This window comes from Doryrhamphus excisus, chromosome 15 (genome assembly GCF_030265055.1).
Source record: "Doryrhamphus excisus isolate RoL2022-K1 chromosome 15, RoL_Dexc_1.0, whole genome shotgun sequence".
Classification (NCBI taxonomy): Eukaryota; Metazoa; Chordata; class Actinopteri; order Syngnathiformes; family Syngnathidae; genus Doryrhamphus; species Doryrhamphus excisus.
Window position 1 is genome coordinate 16,133,133 of NC_080480.1, and position 15,709 is coordinate 16,148,841.

A 15,709-nucleotide genomic window follows, 5' to 3' on the forward strand; every position below is an offset into this window, starting at 1 on the left:
TGCAGATAAAAACTTTGGACCTCACGTGCGGGTAGAAAGCATGGCAACCACAACCACAAACCCTTCGACCCTAAAAACCGGTGAAAATAGCCACGGGTTTGAGATAAGAGCTGTTGTGAAGGTTACCCTAGTTGAAGGCCCCCCGTGGCCCAATTCCCTCCTGACGGCGGGGCCGCCGTCGGCATCCAAAAGATCCGGATCAAGTCAAGCACAGAAGCAAAGTCGTGGCTACTTGTTTTTACTTAAAGTTAGCAGTCAGTTAAATGTACATTATTTAAAAAAAAAAAAAAAAAGGCCCAACTTTGTTTCACTTCTCAAATCTCCAAAGAACATACAAAAAAAAAAAGAGACAAACCTTATAAAGCTGCACATTTTGTACCAGATACAATAATAATAATAATAATAAAATACACATTAATGCTACATTAAGTGGTTAGAAATACAAAGTGGGAGGAAGGGGAAGTATAATAATGATTTATCTGTTTCTTTTTTTTTTTTTTTGCTTTAAAACATCTTAGAATCTTAGAATATACAATGTTATTTTTTCGCAACTATAGCCAAGAATTTTAGTAGAAAGTGCATTCTATGAAAGCAAAGAAAGGAGGAGCATCATCCGGCAATTTCAATAAAAATGATGCAGATTTAAAAAAAAAAAAAAAAAAAGTATTGCGGATAAAAGCATGGAAGGGCAAAGTGTGTGGTCGGCGAAGCGGGAGGAAAACCGGAAAACTGTTCCCCTACCCATCCCAAAGTACATTTCTTTTTGGGATTTTTGCACATATTCAAAGAAAAGTTATGTTTTGCTATGGTCCCCCTTCCACATCACCCGCCTCAACCTGGCATTCTCCTCCTTTCCTTGCCTATTTAAAAAAAAAAAACAAACAAAATAACATCCACTCAAATTCAACCATTCCTCACGCAGCCTGGACTGCAATCTGTTCCACAAGCCATCGCTTCCCTGCGCCTCGCCCACGCAGCGCTAAAGTGCAGAGAATACACACATTTATAAAAAAAAAAAACAACCCAGAACAGGCATCAAACGAGACAAAGAGCCATACTGCAAGTGGGATGACGAGCTATCATCCAAGCGGGTTTAATAACTGCAGGTCCAATCCAGGAGGCGCCTTAAACTACCCATTTTGAACCACTTCAGGCTGAATACTGAAAAGGGGCTTGGGGGCAAAAAGGGGGGCGGCTTTTGGTATAGTAAGTATCTGGGATATGTTTCAAAACAAATAACAAAAAAAAAGACCACTATTAGCTTTGTTACTTCAATGTAGCGAAGTAAAAACGGTAACCAGAAGGAGCCATTTTGTTTTCAGTGAGAATCGGGATAAAAAAAAAAGGTGCAGGATTCATTTTGAAGCGTGCAAACCTTACGGAATTATACGCTTCTATCACACAACAGCTCCGGTTGAATATCTGGCACTGTGCCTTTTATACAGCAACCAGCAGAAAGGCATGACCATTTTTATCACCAACGTGTCCCCTTTCACACAGCCACCATTTCCCTTTCAGAACTATCTTCTCAAGGCACAAGACCAAAAAAAGCAATAGAGTAGTGCTGCAACTATTTTTTTTAATTATGAATTAATCTGGGGCGGCACGGCGGGTCTAGTGGTTAGCGCACAGACCTCGCAGCTAGGAGACCAGGGTTCAATTCCACCCTCTGCAATCTCTGTGTGGAGTTTGCATGTTCTCCCCGTGCATGCGTGGGTTTTCTCCGGGTACTCCGGTTTCCTCCCACATTCCAAAAACATGCTAGGTTAATTGGTGACTCCAAATTGTCCATAGGTATGAATGTGAGTGTGAATGGTTGTTTGTCTATATGTGCCCTGTGATTGGCTGGCCACCAGTCCAGGGTGAAAACGGTAGAAAATGAATGAATGAATAAATTAATTAATCTGAAGCTTGTCTTTTCGATTAATCGACTAGTTTGGGTTTTATCCTTCTGCTGTAGCTCCACGGTTGGTCGGCACGGTTCTGTTCAATTAATTCGCTTGTTAGCTTCCTGCGTCGCTAATTAAAAACGGAATGAACCCCGCCTCTCGCCCGAAAACAGCTGGGATAGGCTCCAGCACCCCCTGCGACCCTTGTGAGGAAAAAGCGGGAGAAAATGAATGAATTAATAAATTAATTAATCTGAAGCTTGTCTTTTCGATTAATCGACTAGTTTGGGTTTTATCCTTCTGCTGTAGCTCCATGGTTGGTCAGCACGGTTCTGTTCAATTAATTCGCTTGTTAGCTTCCTGCGTCGCTAATTAAAAAACGGCAACTAAAGCGACATGGAGAGTGAGGCTGGAACTACACTTTTATTGCCAATGTTGATCCGAAATCGTTGGAGAAATTATGAATTAATCTGAAGCTTGTCTTTTCGATTAATCGATTAATTTGGGTTTTATCCTTCTGCTGTAGCTCCACGGTTGGTCGGCACGGTTCTGTTCAATTAATTCTCTTGTTAGCTTCCTGCGTCGCTAATTAAAAAACGGCAACTAAAGCAACATGGAGAGTGAGGCTGGAACTACACTTTTATTGCTAATGTTGATCCGAAATCAGTGGAGAAAGCTTAAGAAATGTGACTAATCGCCTGGTAGCAAAAGGTGTGTGGCTCGTCAAGACGCTTAAGGAAACTATACAGGTAGCGTTACCTACAATTTAGTGGTCGAACAAGTTTAGTGGAAACGTAAAGGTAGCCGACACTTCGGTGAAAAAAATCCGTCAGTGTTCTCCAAAGTCAAAGCTGATGTGTGAGAATACAGAAAAACGGGGGTTGGGGGCTGGCTGTGTAAAAAGGGTGGCATTCTGGGCGACATGGTCTATAGAATCGCTTTAAAAAAAAAAAAATACATCTAATGGTGTCTTTTGTTTTGCACGGGAAATAACAGTCAGAGACGACATTCTCCTTATCGGCTGATACATTGTTTTGATTGACTTGCTCGTCCATACAAATCCACTGTGGGGGCGGGGCTTTGTTGATAAAAAAAAAACAAAAAATAAAACATAAAAAAGACGACACATCCTTCTGCGTAGGCGACATTCACCCGGCTATTCAGATCTAAAAAGGGTCGGGAATAACCTCCCAGAGTCTTAACACAGCAAATGGTGGAACTCTGTGGGTCAGGTGTGGATAGTGAGAATGTTAAATCAGCTTCAACATGGTAACCCGTATCATCTCTGACAGCAGCGGTGGAGGATATTTTTCCTGATTGGGAAGGGGGGGGGCTCATATGTACGGACCCTCACAGTGGCAGTAATGGATAGTTAAAGCGACACCGCACAGTCCTGCAAAACCTGAGTTTCTTTTTCTCCGTAGAAGAACCAGGCCCGACAAGACTGTGTGACGTTCAAGTGGATTAAACGGGGGGTGTTAAAAATTTGAAGCGAAGCAATTGTGGAATGAAAAGCACCGTTAAATGACTTTTACATCACATTCTCACGTACAAAACCTTTTCCTTTTAAAGTTAAAAAACAAACAAAACAATAAAACCTTCTCCCTTCTGTCACACTACATAACGGATGGCACTGTGTTCTTGCACGACTGGTCCAACCAGCGTCAACATTCATGGGACATTTCATGGCGCCACGGGTGAGTATTGCTATGGGAGGGACCTCCAGTCATAATAATAATAATAATAATTATAATAATAAAAACAAAAATCCACCCACCATCCACTGTATAAGAGAGAATTCTTTCACTCATAAATGCTGAGAACCATCCCAACCATGAAGATGAACGTCCTAAAATACCAGTCTGATGGTCAAACACACATTAAAAGTATACGTTTAGCTTGAATCTGATCAGCGCACCCTTAGAATGACAAACAATGGATGACATCATCACAAGCGGACAGCCGGAAGAGCGGATTGGACCACCAATAAAAACGTGATAGCAGCTGGCTCTATGATGATTAACCAACGTTCCCACTGAATGGACCCCTACTTCGGTCCAGTTCACCACGACGGAGTGAGTGAAGCTTAGGTCACAATGTGCACCCCGCATACGTAATTAGTGCGACCAACGCCCGCCATGTCAGCACCCCGTTTGTAAACAAATAGAGGCGACATAATCAATTACATTTTTTGATGGTATGTTTTGTTTTCGTCATGCACGGCGGTCTAGTGGTTAGCACGCAGACCTCACAGCGAGGAGACCAGCGTTCAATTCCACCCTCGGCTATCTCTGTGTGGAGTATGCATGTTCTCCCCGTGCATGCGTGGGTTTTCTCCGGGTACTCCGGTTTCCTCCCACATTCCAAAAAAAAACATGCTAGGTTAATTAGCGACTCCAAATTGTCCATAGGTATGAATGTGAGTGTGAATGGTTGTTTGTCTATATGTGCCCTGTGATTGGCTAGCGACCAGTCCAGGGTGTACCTCGCCTCTCGCCCGAAGACAGCTGGGATAGGCTCCAGCACCCCCGCGACCCTCGTGAGGAAAAGCGGTAGAAAATGAATGAATGAATGTTTTGTTTTCGTCATGCACGGCGGTCTAGTGGTTAGCACACAGACCTCACAGCTAGGAGACCAGCGTTCAATTCCACCCTCGGCCATCTCTGTGTGGAGTTTACATGTTCTCCCAGTGCATGCGTGGGTTTTCTCCGGGTACTCCGGTTTCCTCCCACGTTCCAAAAAAAAACATGCTAGGTTAATTAGCGACTCCAAATTGTCCATAGGTATGAATGTGAGTGTGAATGGTTGTTTGTCTATATGTGCCCTGTGATTGGCTGGCGACCAGTCCAGGGTGTACCCCGCCTCTCGCCCAAAGACAGCTGGGATAGGCTCCAGCACCCCCGCGACCAATGGGTATTTTTCCAATTAAAAAGGGAAAATAATTTCCCGCTTGTCTAAAAGGCCCATGACCATCACAAAGATACGATATTACCGCAACCGCTGATCTACTCATTATCATTTGTTGATTTTTGGTTAGCATAGCAACTTAAAAAAAAAAAAACTTTCAAAAAGTTGCGATTTGCGTGTCCAAAAACACATAAAAAATGACGCCGTTACTGGAGATGAACGTTTTTCCACCAACGAGACGAGAACAAGGGTTAGTATTTTGCATCTCCAAAGACACCTGAACAAACAACGGGATAAAACGGCGTTCTTATGTCAATAAACTTGTGCAAACACCTCCAAGTGTGAATTCTTAAGTCGACCAATCAGTGGACAGCAGTGTGTATAACGCCATCGTATTATATTTCTGTTTCGACCAATCAGGATATTTGGGAATAAAAACGTAGTGACCTGCACCGGACCGCTTAGTGGAAACTGGGCTGGACTTGCTGGAAGGTTGGAGAAGACTCCAGTTTGTGTAAAATGTAAAAACGAGGGATTGACTTTTGTGGTTCAAACCGTCGCCTACTGGGGACCAAGCTGTCCACTTGTGAGGGCGCCATCCAAGAGTGTGTTCATGTTAGGACCTAAGACGCTGAGGCATAGGGGGGTGGAGGGGGTGTGGTATGAGTGGAAGGTGTGCTTGGTAGTTCAGTGATGTTGAGGGGCGCTGGGACCCTTGTCAGCGGGGGCCATATGGTGCAGGTAGGCGCCGTCTTCATGCCCGCAGTGGTTCAGGGGCTCGCTCTTAAAAAGAGCCGGAGGAGGGGGCAGATGAGCGACTGGGGGTACGGCCAAGTGGTGGTGGTGGTGGTGGTGGTGGGTGTGGAGGTTGGGTTGGGGCGTGTTTGAGAGGTGCTGCTGCTGCTGGGGGTGGTGGTGAGAGGAGGCCGAGTGGATCTGCACGTGGGAGAAGGTGTGTCCCAAAGGGCCTCGAGGGGGCATTGCCGCCCCTGGTGGGCTGAGAGCCAGCGGGGCTGTATTGTTGGCGGCCGGCGGGGCGGCCGTGGAGGGGCCGGGTCCAGAAGACGACGAGGAGGTGGAGGTGGTGGTGGCGGTGGAGAAGGTGTTGGCAAAGATGCCGACAGGCACAGGCTGGCCGCTGGTCTGCAGGACCACGGGGCTGGTGACCCGGAAGCACTTCTCCTTGTGCGCTTTGAGCATGTTGGAGAAGCGGAAGCGCTGGCCGCACACCTCGCAGGGGTACGGCTTCTCGCCCGTGTGGGTGCGGCGGTGGCGCTTCATGTTGGGCCGGCTGGTGAAGCTCTTGCCGCAAATCTCGCAAATGAAAGGCTTCTCTCCTGTGAAGAGGTTGAGAGATTGTGACTTGGGGTTGCAAAAACAATGGAATTAAAATGGAGAGCATACACATTTATAGAAATTATGGATAGTATAGATCAGGGGTCTCAAACTCAATTTACTTGGGGGCCACTGGAGCTAGGGTCTGGGTGAGAAAATGCATTTATTTAAAACAGAAAAATGAATAAACTTTGCTTTGGTTCCGATTTTCTACAAGAAAAGCTCTGATAAAACATTCCACTGTTCTCAAATATCTTAATTTTTATTTTTCTACACAAAATAAGATGAAAAATAAATAAACAAATCAAGAAGAAAATCAATCAATCAGTAATAAATAAATATAATAAAAAATCTAAATAAATAAATAAATAAATATAAAATAATAAATAATTTTTATAAAATAACAAATATAAAATAAAATAATAAATAATTTTTATAAAATAACAAATATAAAATAAAATAATAAATAATTATTATTATAAAATAACAAATATAAAATATAATAATAATAATAAAACGGCAAATAATAAAAACTTAAGAAACCACATATAGTTGGTGGGTAGACAAATTATTTTTTCCAGATTAAAATGAACAAAGCATTATTAGAGCCCTGTAGACATGACAAAACACGACTATAGTCACATTTATACTCTTTCTATTTACAACATATTGCGCAACTGCAGTGTCTTCAGACGCATGCTAACTCGCAAACTAGAGAGCTTAGCGACCTAAACAATAGCCTTCAAGTTATTTCCTTTAAACTTAAATCGCCAAAAACCTACCACTTCCACACGGATAGGGAGGATAACTATTAACAGTTATTTAACCTTTAACATGAACATTAATCAAACGTAATAATTTTTTCTGGGTACATGATACCATACAGCATACATATCAAACTTGTGTGGGCCGCACTAACATTAAACTTTTATATGAAGGCGGGGGCCTCAAACTAGTGTCCTGCGGACCACATTTGGCCCGCGGGCCACGTGTTTGAGACCCCTGGTATAGATAGTATAGATATTCTGGATAGTAATGCATCGTCTTAGTTAAAATATAGCAATCTCTAACAGATACTCGCATGCATATACTTGATTTTTCATCATAAATTTGAACCTGGCCAATAAAATAAATGATTATAGTATATCACAACATTTTTTATTTCAACATTCTCAAGTATTTTGTTGCAATATTTCCCAGCTGACTGACTGTTAAGAAAAAAAGCCATTTGAAACGAAATGTCACATTTCCATCCCCGTGGTCTAACGCTAATCCTCATGCTAATAAGCCGCCCACTCGCCAGGACGCCATTACGCTTCTCACTTTGAGGGAGACGTGAAAATGAACAGTCGGAACGGAACGCCACTCTCATTAACCCCTCCTCCACGCCAGCTATTCAATGTGCCTGCCGGCGCCCACGCAGCCGTCTCTCCACCGGCTGATGGAGGGCTCTCTAAACGCCTTCGCTCACCGTGTTGTGCATTTGCGACAAAACAGCTGAATATTAAAAAAAAAAAAAAAAATGTGGCCATCTTCATTTAACTTCTTAAAGGATCTGTGTGAATCGACGGTGAGAGAACATTGCAAGCCACTATTCCAGGGCCTTTGGTTGGGTGTTTCCCTGCAGCGGCAGCAGTGGCAGGAAAGGAATTGTGTAATTAGACATCACAAATAGAAACGGGAGGGCCAGCACACAGAGCAGCGTGTGTTTAAGAAAAATAGCAAGGCTGCAAGGAAGAGAAAACTAGAGGGATGGAACCAGCAGCATGTGTCCGGCTAGTCATTACAAGCCACATGTATGTACGGCCCTCCTTCGTGTTACGCTAGCCTCTCATTACTAGTTTCACTATAGAAAACAACGTCCACTTGGACAATGTCCCACCTCCGTTCCTCTTTTAGACAGCAAAACGCCACGTTTTTACCTGAGTGGTAACACTTTTGTTTGTTGGTAAATAAATCACAAGCGGGTTAGTTGAGTTAGTCTTAGTTTAGCAGAGCATGCTAGTGAGGTTGTGTGTGTTTTACTGTTTGTTAATGCAAACAAGCGTTTTACAATGCCCGCCGAAAACCATGGAAATTGTGGGTGAAATAAGGACAAGAAGCATGTTTATTCTTGCTCCCAGCTCATATTAACCATCTACAGATAATCTCCAAAATTTGAATAAAAACAAAACTACATGTTGGAAGCTAATTTCACACAATGCTGTGTCTACAGCTTTAATTCCGATGAGTTATACTGCATTTGATACACTTTTGTACCTCTGTCCAATGTAATAGATGTCACATGTCACATACAACGACATAGCATGAAGAAGTGGCACAGGGCGACACAAACGTTAGCAACACTAGCATAGCCATGTGATGCTACAATAACGTGATGGTCACATTGTATAAGGAAGTGGGGTTTCTGGAGTAAACAAGTAGGGAGATGATTCATTCATTCATTCATTCGGGGGTGCTGGAGCCTATCCCAGCTGTCTTTGGGCGAGAGGCGGGGTACACCCTGGAGTGGTCGCCAGCCAATCACAGGGCACATATAGACAAACAACCATTCACACTCACATACATACGTATGGACAATTTGGAGTCGCTAATTAACCTAGCATGTTTTTGGAATGTGGGAGAAAACCCACGCATGCACGGGGAGAACATGCAAACTCCACACAGAGATGGCCGAAGGTGGAATTGAACCCTGGTCTCCGAGCTGTGAGGTCTGCGCGCTAACCACTCGACCACCGTGCCGCCCACAGAGATGATTATGACTATTTTCTCGTGTTTGGTGCTCATAAACAGATTCCAGTGACGCATATTACTATTACAACATCATTGAAAAGTCGCTTTTGCATAATACGGGAATCTGAAGTGAAGTAAAATATATTTTCGGCGAAAGCTTGGCTTTACAAAGCGACTAGTTTAGTGCCTGGAATTTTGGGATGTTAAACGGCAGACTAAAATACATGTTCCTTTATGAGTAAAAAGTATGTGGGACAGAACTCTGAATCAGAGTAAAAAAAAAAAAAAAAAAAAGAAGGCGGCGGCTATGAAAAGTGAGCCAAGAAGGAAACCCAACTGGAGGCTCGGACCGGAGCAAATTTAGTCCAACAATGAGAAGGTCATGAATGTGGTTTCTCACCTGTGTGTGTTTTCATGTGCTCATCAAAATACTGTTTCATGTTGAAGTCTTTGCCGCACCACTGGCACATGAACTGCTTGTGTCCGATGTGAATGCTCATGTGGGAACGCAGCTGGTACTTGTATTGGAACCGCTCGTCACAGTTCTGTAAACAACACACACACACAGTCAGGTCTGCCAGCACCTTCACGGGCAGGGCAGTGTGGGTCGAGAGTCGAGCCCACCGTGGAGCGCGGCCTAGATGTTACACATGGCGCTATAATAAGCACGTAATGACATGTTACGGATCACGATGACGTCCTGTGTTTAATTAGAGCGGCTCCACCCATGCACACATGGTGCTGAGACCGCCTCGGGTGGGGAACATAAACTTCTCTAAACTTTTCAATGCACATATTTAACTCTTTAATGTTTCAAAACTTTTTGACCTATTTTTGCCCAAGTAGGGTGCATTCACGGCAAATGCGCAGAGGATGCACATTGCTGCCAGGAGGCATGGAGCACAAAGTAAAAAAAAAAACAAAACAAAACAGCAGAGTAAGAATAAAATGAAGAAGTCACCCCTTGTCAGCCGCTGGTGGGGTGTAATGGTACAGCTGCTGCCGCTTGATCCCAGCACCGGACAAAATTCTTTGTTATTTTGCATGAACTATTATTGAATACACCTACCTCCATTCAGGTAGAATAAGAATAAAATAGCAAAAGTCACCCACTCGCTTGTCAGCCCCTAGTGGGGTGTAATGGTACAGCTGCTGCCGCTTGATCCCAGCACCGGACAAAATTCTTTTGTTATTTTGCATGAACTATTATTGAATGCACCTACCTCCATTCAGGTAGAATAAGAATAAAATAGCAAAAGTCACTCACTCGCCTGTCAGCCCCTGGTGGGGTGTAATGGTACAGCTGCTGCCGCTTGATCCCAACACCGGACAAAATTCTATTATTTTGCATTTACTATTATTGAATGCACCTACCTCCATTCAGGTAGAATAAGAATAAAATAGCAAAAGTCACCCACTCGCCTGTCAGCCGCTGTTGGGGTGTAATGGTACAGCTGCTGCCACTTGATCCCAGCACCGGACAAAATTCTTTGTTATTTTGCATGAACTATTACTTAATGCACCTACCTCCATTCAGGTAGAATAAGAATAAAATAGCAAAAGTCACCCACTCGCCTGTCAGCCCTTAGTGGGGTGTAATGGTACAGCTGCTGCCGCTTGATCCCAGCACCGGACAAAATACTTTTGTTATTTTGCATGAACTATTACTTAATGCACCTACCTCCATTCAGGTAGAATAAGAATAAAATAGCAAAAGTCACCCACTCGCCTGTCAGCCGCTGGTGGGGTGTAATGGTACAGCTGCTGCCGCTTGATCCCGGCACCGGACAAAATTCTTTTGTTATTTTGCATGAACTATTATTGAATGCACCTACCTCCATTCAGGTAGAATAAGAATAAAATAGCAAAAGTCACATACGCGCCTGTCAGCCGCTGTTGGGGTGTAATGGTACAGCTGCTGCCGCTTGATCCCAGCACCGGACAAAATTCTTTGTTATTTTGCATGAACTATTATTGAATACACCTACCTCCATTCAGGTAGAATAAGAATAAAATAGCAAAAGTCACCCACTCGCCTGTCAGCCCCTGGTGGGGTGTAATGGTACAGCTGCTGCCGCTTGATCCCAGCACCGGACAAAATTCTTTGTTATTTTTGCATGAACTATTACTTAATGCACCTACCTCCATTCAGGTAGAATAAGAATAAAATAGCAAAAGTCACCCACTTGCCTGTCAGCCCCTGGTGGGGTGTAATGGTACAGCTGCTGCCGCTTGATCCCAACACCGGACAAAATTCTATTATTTTGCATTTACTATTATTGAATGCACCTACCTCCATTCAGGTAGAATAAGAATAAAATAGCAAAAGTCACTCACTCGCCTGTCAGCCCCTGGTGGGGTGTAATGGTACAGCTGCTGCCGCTTGATCCCAGCACCGGACAAAATACTTTGTTATTTTGCATGAACTATTATTGAATACACTTACCTCCATTCAGGTAAATAGTATATAAGAATAGCTTGTAATAGATGGGTTGTTTAAGGTCACAGCAGCCTGGGAGAAAGGGGGGGGGGGGGGTTGTTGTTGGGCCAAAATTCCTGTTCATGATACAGGAAGTGAAAAAAGAAGGACAAAAAATGGAGACGCACCACTTCCCCTTTACAGTAATGAGAGATTCCACTCTTTTAGGAAAATGTTCCACAACGTTTTGGATTGTTCAGCCACAAATAACGTGAAAATAAAACTTTTAAGGCCAAACTTTTATGCCAGATTGGCGACCCGTGCCTCTTTTTATGATTTGCTGTGAGACAGTAGGGCTTTTCAGGTCAGCCATGTCAAGAAGATACGTGTCACATGACAAACAGATGGGCGGGGAGGGCGACATGCTGTAGTCTAATAGGCCGGCAGCGACAGCAAAATATGATGCAATAACGCCCTCAGTGAACACCATTGTTTTCACGCCAGTTAGATACCTACCCATGCAATTTAGAGTGCTTGTCCTCATTGGGGTCAACGGCAAAGCTGGAGCCTATGCCAGCTGACTTGATTCAAACCCGGAATGTGACGCTGACACGCTAAAATATGAAGCTACAAATTGAACTGAATCCATTTGAGGTCGGTGTAAATCAGAACGCACGGCGGTGCCTTTTATCGGAACACACCCTTACCTCGCAGCGGAAGGGCTTCTCCCCCGAATGCTGGAGCGAGTGGACTTTGAGGGACATGCTGCGTTTAAAGGACTTGCCGCAGGTCTCGCAGGTGAACGGCATGTCCTTGGTGTGAGCTGTACGGAATACAAACAATATTGGAGCGGGAATAAAACGGGATACCTTGTGTTGTTGCATTTTTAGGAAAATAAACCTCACAAAAACTTCACTTTGACCACAAGAGCTAAGTGTTAACTTCTTTTTACACTTGCGTGCCAATTCAGGATGTCAATATTATGAGTAGTTAGCTTCTTTAAAAGTGTTAAAATGTGACTTAAGCCATTACGTATGATGGCGGCAGACTGAACCATTTACAATATTTCCCGATGTACCTGAACGTACCTGATGTTGTGGCCGGTGTTAACTAAAAAGCTGCTTGGTATGGTGCCCTGTCACTTACCAACCATGTGCTTGCGGACGTGAGCCATGGTGTAGAACTTCTTCTCACAGATTTCACACGAGAACTTTTTCTCCGCGTAGCCGTGCACGATCTTGATGTGTTCGTGCAGCGACCACAGCTTCTTGAAGGATTTGTTGCAGGAAACACACTTCGGAGAATAAACAACAGAAGATTAGAAATAAGGAGCAATATCTGCAAAGATCTGAGATGAAATGCATTAGTATTTCCTTATACTTTGGCTCCCTCTGCTGGTTGGAAATATAATGCAGTCACAGGATCAGAAGGCATGCATGCTATTTTGTTACCATTTTGTTTCAAATAAACTGAATCACAAGAGGGCGCTAGAGATCTTACCTGGATGTTCTTCTCGCAGTCGGTCTGCTGGTGCAAGGCCAGCTCGCTCTCCAGGACAAACTTCTTGCCGCACTTGTCGCAGATCTGCATCCTCCTGTGCGTGACGTTCATGTGCTTCTCCAGGTACCACCGTGTGTTGAAGACCCGCGGGCACTTCTCGCACGCCAGCATCTCCTTCTCCTCCGTTTCGGCTTTGGCCCCCGCCGGGGCGCCGGCGGACGATGGCGGCGCCGACCTGGCTGATCTCCGTTGGCTCTTCGGCGCCTCTGCGTGCTTACGGCGCCCCCTGGTGGTCATCCCGGGGGATGGCGAGCTCAGAGCCGTGCGGAGGCTTTTCCTCTGTGGCTGACCGAAAGCGGGGCCACCTCGGTGGACCCGTTTGGACCTGGTTCTTCGACTTTCGATCTCCTCTTCCTCGTCGTCTTCATCCTCGTCCTCCTCATCGGGACTGTCCTCTTCGTCGTCGTCGTCCTCTTCGTCGTCGTCGTCATCATCTTCACTGCCGGCTCTCTCAGAGTCATCCCCTGCACCCCCACCTTTGTTGTCCCCTTTGGAGACATGGAGGGTCTGATTGTTGAGGTTGACCTCCACGATGATCTGCTCGCGCTTGAACCCTCCTCCCTCTTCTCCGCCCTCCTCGCCGTCCTCTTCCTCGTCGTCGTCGTCCTCCGTCTCCTCTGAGGTGGCCTCCTGCGATCCCTGCGTGTGCACTTCCTGCCCCGCCCCGCCCTCTCGGAAATACTGCTGCTGAGCGCCGACGCCGAGCTCATCCGCTGACGTCTTGGTGGCCATTTTGTTGTCCACTAACACGGAGTAAGGCTTGCCGCCTCCTTCCCGCTTGTACAGTTTGCCCGTCGGGTCCCCGTCGGGGTTGGCGGGGTTATAGTAGGACTGGGACACCTGCGCCCTGCTGCGTCCCTCCTCCTGTGACATCCCGCCCAGGCAAGGGACGGAAACCTCCTCCTTGAGGCTCTGGCAGGATTTCATGAAAACGGAATGCTGAAAGGAATACCTTATGAAGGCGCCCTAAAAGGAAGGAAGGGCAGGGGGCGCTGCACCAGACCCCCGCCCTCCCTCTTTGGAAAGGAGGTGAGAGACAGTCAGCCGGATTCAAACAGAGCATCCATGCTGTCCAGGATGGGAAACCAAGTTGGAAAGACATACAATCTGTCGCAATTGTGGCTCCATAAACGTCCTTGAGGAAGCTAAAACCCTTGGAGGAGGATCACTTCAGCTTCCTGCACGATTGCGGAGCGCCACGGTGGTCCAAGTGAGGAGCAGACGAAGGAGAAGGGACACCTGGAACTGCCATCGGTGCTTAAAGGAGCATCACCTACGAGATAAGACATGAAGAGAACAATCACACATAAGGTGAAGCTGGGACGGGACGGGACGGGGGGGTTAGGGGGGTGGGGGTGGAATAAAAGCCCGTCTCTCTCTTCCGCTGTCATGTCAACAGAGAGTCTGAAGTGAAACTCCAGCAACACCCTCACAAGTCACATAACCGCATTTGTGTTGATGCGACGTGTCGAAGTGTAAAACCACAAGTCCTCGCAAATGAATGGGTGTGGATTCCATTACTTGACAAACACTAAATATTTTTCGGACATTTTAACGAGCCGTCATGCTCGCTCATATACATTATGTTTCCATAAATATGAGTCCTAAACAATCATTTTGGCATCAAGGACAAATTCATTCATTCATTCATTTTCTACCGCTTTTTCCTCACGAGGGTCGCGGGGGTGCTGGAGCCTATCCCAGCTGTCTTCGGGCGAGAGGCGGGGTACACCCTGGACTGGTGGAAGAAACACTCAAAAAACCGGTAAAAGTAGAGATGTGGTAATGTCAGGGCCCAATATGTTTTTTTTTCATGGCAAACGTCCCAATATTTTTGTCAATATAGTGCAACTTAAAGCCTGAAATTATTTTTCTGGTGATATTATATCATATTCATTCATTCGTTCGTGGGGGATGATGGAGCCTATCCCAGCTGTCTTCGGGCGAGAGGCGGGGTACACCCTGGACTGGTGGCCAGCCAATCACAGGGCACATATAGACAAACAACCATTCACACTCACATTCATACCTATGGACAATTTGGAGTCGCTAATTAACCTAGCATGTTTTTTTTGGAATGTGGGAGGAAACCGGAGTACCCGGGGAAAACCCACGCATGCACGGGGAGAACATGCAAACTCCACACAGAGGGTGGAATTGAACCCTGTTCTCCTAGCTATGAGGTCTGCGCGCTAACCACTCGACCGCCGTGCCGCCCGCAATTCTTTCATTGGAAAACAAATGTGTTCCAAGTTATTTTGTGCAGTATGTTTTTATTTGAAGTACACTTAGATAATTTGCTTTATTTAAATATGGCCATGTTTATTATTATTATTATTATTATTATTAATAAGACCAGTTTTTCCTGTTCTCTGTCAATTTCGAATCAAGGACTTTTTTGTAGTGCCTGTTGGAACGGTTGGCACTAAAACCTAATATTTTAACCTTTTTCTGGACTCCGCCGCTAGTACAGTCTGTTTCCTTAGGGTCTATGGAAGCTCTTCTCAAATGGTTCTATGATCACTAAGACCCTATAGACCACATAGACCCCACCGCTCCATCCCTAATCCATACAATCAGTTGCAATGACAGAACAACTCTCAGTGTGTCCTCAGTTGACTGTCAGGTGACCTCAAACAACTTTTGCTACTCGTCTGCCGTTATGAGTGTGCACCAGGGTGGGTGGCTTGCTAGAAAAGCGCCTGCAGGAATAAAAGAAAACCAAACAAAAAAAAACACTACCACGTGTCTCTTCTTGCAGACGGCAGAGAAAAACATTTGTGTGTGTTTTGAACAAACGTTCTACAATCAAAGTGGCAACAATAAGAAGCAGAGGTTAAGCTAGGCTTTTTTATTTTTGACCTTC

General features: G+C 45.1%; 1 protein-coding gene across 3 annotated transcripts in view; it reads right to left on the minus strand.

Moving 5' to 3' along the window:
* Nucleotides 1-15,709, minus strand: part of znf652 (zinc finger protein 652) — a 19,509-nt gene continuing 3,800 nt past the window's right edge. For 2 of the 3 annotated variants that reach the window (XM_058048155.1, XM_058048156.1), the window contains exons 2-6: nucleotides 12,784-14,116; nucleotides 12,430-12,577; nucleotides 11,991-12,106; nucleotides 9,265-9,409; nucleotides 1-6,133 (exon numbers count right to left, since the gene is read on the minus strand). In XM_058048155.1, the coding sequence (XP_057904138.1) occupies nucleotides 5,484-6,133; nucleotides 9,265-9,409; nucleotides 11,991-12,106; nucleotides 12,430-12,577; nucleotides 12,784-13,770 (2,046 nt within the window). In that variant the 5' untranslated portion in view covers nucleotides 13,771-14,116 and the 3' untranslated portion in view covers nucleotides 1-5,483. The remainder of the gene's footprint in view (nucleotides 6,134-9,264; nucleotides 9,410-11,990; nucleotides 12,107-12,429; nucleotides 12,578-12,783; nucleotides 14,117-15,709) is intronic. The other variant, XM_058048157.1, reaches the window with a different exon arrangement.